The sequence below is a fragment of the Oreochromis niloticus genome, linkage group LG23 (assembly GCF_001858045.2).
Source record: "Oreochromis niloticus isolate F11D_XX linkage group LG23, O_niloticus_UMD_NMBU, whole genome shotgun sequence".
NCBI lineage: Eukaryota > Metazoa > Chordata > Actinopteri > Cichliformes > Cichlidae > Oreochromis > Oreochromis niloticus.
In genome coordinates this window covers 36,079,974-36,081,277 of record NC_031986.2, presented here as the reverse complement: position 1 = coordinate 36,081,277, position 1,304 = coordinate 36,079,974, and the positions used below count along the sequence as shown (strand labels likewise).

At 44.6% G+C, this 1,304-nt stretch overlaps 1 protein-coding gene across 2 annotated transcripts in view; it reads left to right on the top strand.

Annotated features, from left to right (window-relative positions):
- grin3bb (glutamate receptor, ionotropic, N-methyl-D-aspartate 3Bb) overlaps window positions 1-1,304 on the top strand; it is a 53,223-nt gene that overhangs the window by 49,142 nt on the left and 2,777 nt on the right. For both annotated transcript variants that reach the window (XM_013275095.3, XM_019351793.2), the window contains exons 6-8: window positions 1-128; window positions 727-891; window positions 989-1,056. The exon at window positions 1-128 is cut by the window's left edge and continues 24 nt beyond it. In XM_013275095.3, coding sequence (XP_013130549.1) covers window positions 1-128; window positions 727-891; window positions 989-1,056 — 361 coding nt within the window. The remainder of the gene's footprint in view (window positions 129-726; window positions 892-988; window positions 1,057-1,304) is intronic.

The window sequence follows — 1,304 nt, the reverse complement described above, 5'->3', positions numbered from 1 at the left end:
ATTCTCCTCTGACATCCAATGTCTCCGAGTTCATCAGCAGGTACAAATCCGATGGATACATGGACCTGCTGCACGACAAGTGGTACAAAGTGGTTCCGTGTGGGAACCGCGTGTTCGCCGTTACTGAGGTCAGTGTGACAGCAGCACACCTGTGTGGCCGTGGCCACCTGTTCCTTCCTGTTGCTGGTGTAGAGGTGCTCAGAGATCAAACCTGAGATGCTTTCATGAAGTGTATTTTATTTCAACCTTCTCAAAGCCAACAGAACAACATGAGGAGGCGTCCAGACACTTCAGATATGGACTGGATATATTTTCTGACTGTGCTCAGGTGGGCAGATGCTGTCCCCTGCTGGTCACTCTGAGACACAGCCATCAAACCTCATAAAGGCAGATAAACAAAAATAACACAAACTGCAGTCGGCAACAAAACAAAGCAACAGGAAACCAGTTAGCAACACAGCAAGAAACCAGCTGCAGACACACTGCAGGCACAGAGAGGACCTGGGCAAATACATCTTCCTGCTCTTTTAAAACAAGCTGCCTGCTGACCTTAGATCAGTTACATCTGTGTGTCCATTTAAAAACAGACTCAAAATCTCTTTGTTTGCACAGGCCTGCACTCATCAGGTGTTTTTTGTTTTGGTTTATTTTAGTTTTGTATTTTGCTCTTTTCAATGCCTTTACAATTTTAAACATAAGTAATCGCCGATCCCTTCTCTCTCTCAGACTCTTCAGATGGGCATCAGTCACTTTTCCGGACTCTTCGTGTTGCTATGCGTCGGCGTGAGCGGCGCTTTGCTGACTCTGGCAGGCGAACATGGTTTTTACCAACTCGTCCTGCCACACATCCGCCGCCGTCAGAACCTAAAGTACTGGCTGCACACCTCACAGGTAAGTCAGAGAAGAATGACCTCAGCCTAGTGCTTTTATATAATTCATTTATGTTTGTGAAAAACTAAACGAGAAAACTAAACACTCTGTGTGACAGAAAATCCACCGAGCTCTGAACATGACGTACGAGGACGTGAAGAGGCAGCGAGCTGAGAAAGAGAAGAGGTCAGTCTCACCATCTGAGCTCAGAGTGTTTAGGTTAACTCTGATGGGTGTTGCAGGATGTCAACAGAGATCAGCAAAAAAACAGCAAAATCTTGGTTTTAAATTAGAAACACATGACCTTATGATGTTTTTTTTTTTTTAGTTCTTCATGCTAAACGTCTCCTTTGGAGTTTAGAGATTTCTTATCCACATGTTTCTCACTGACTTATGTGCATTATTCTGAGCCTAAGGTCTTTGTCTGTGTTCAG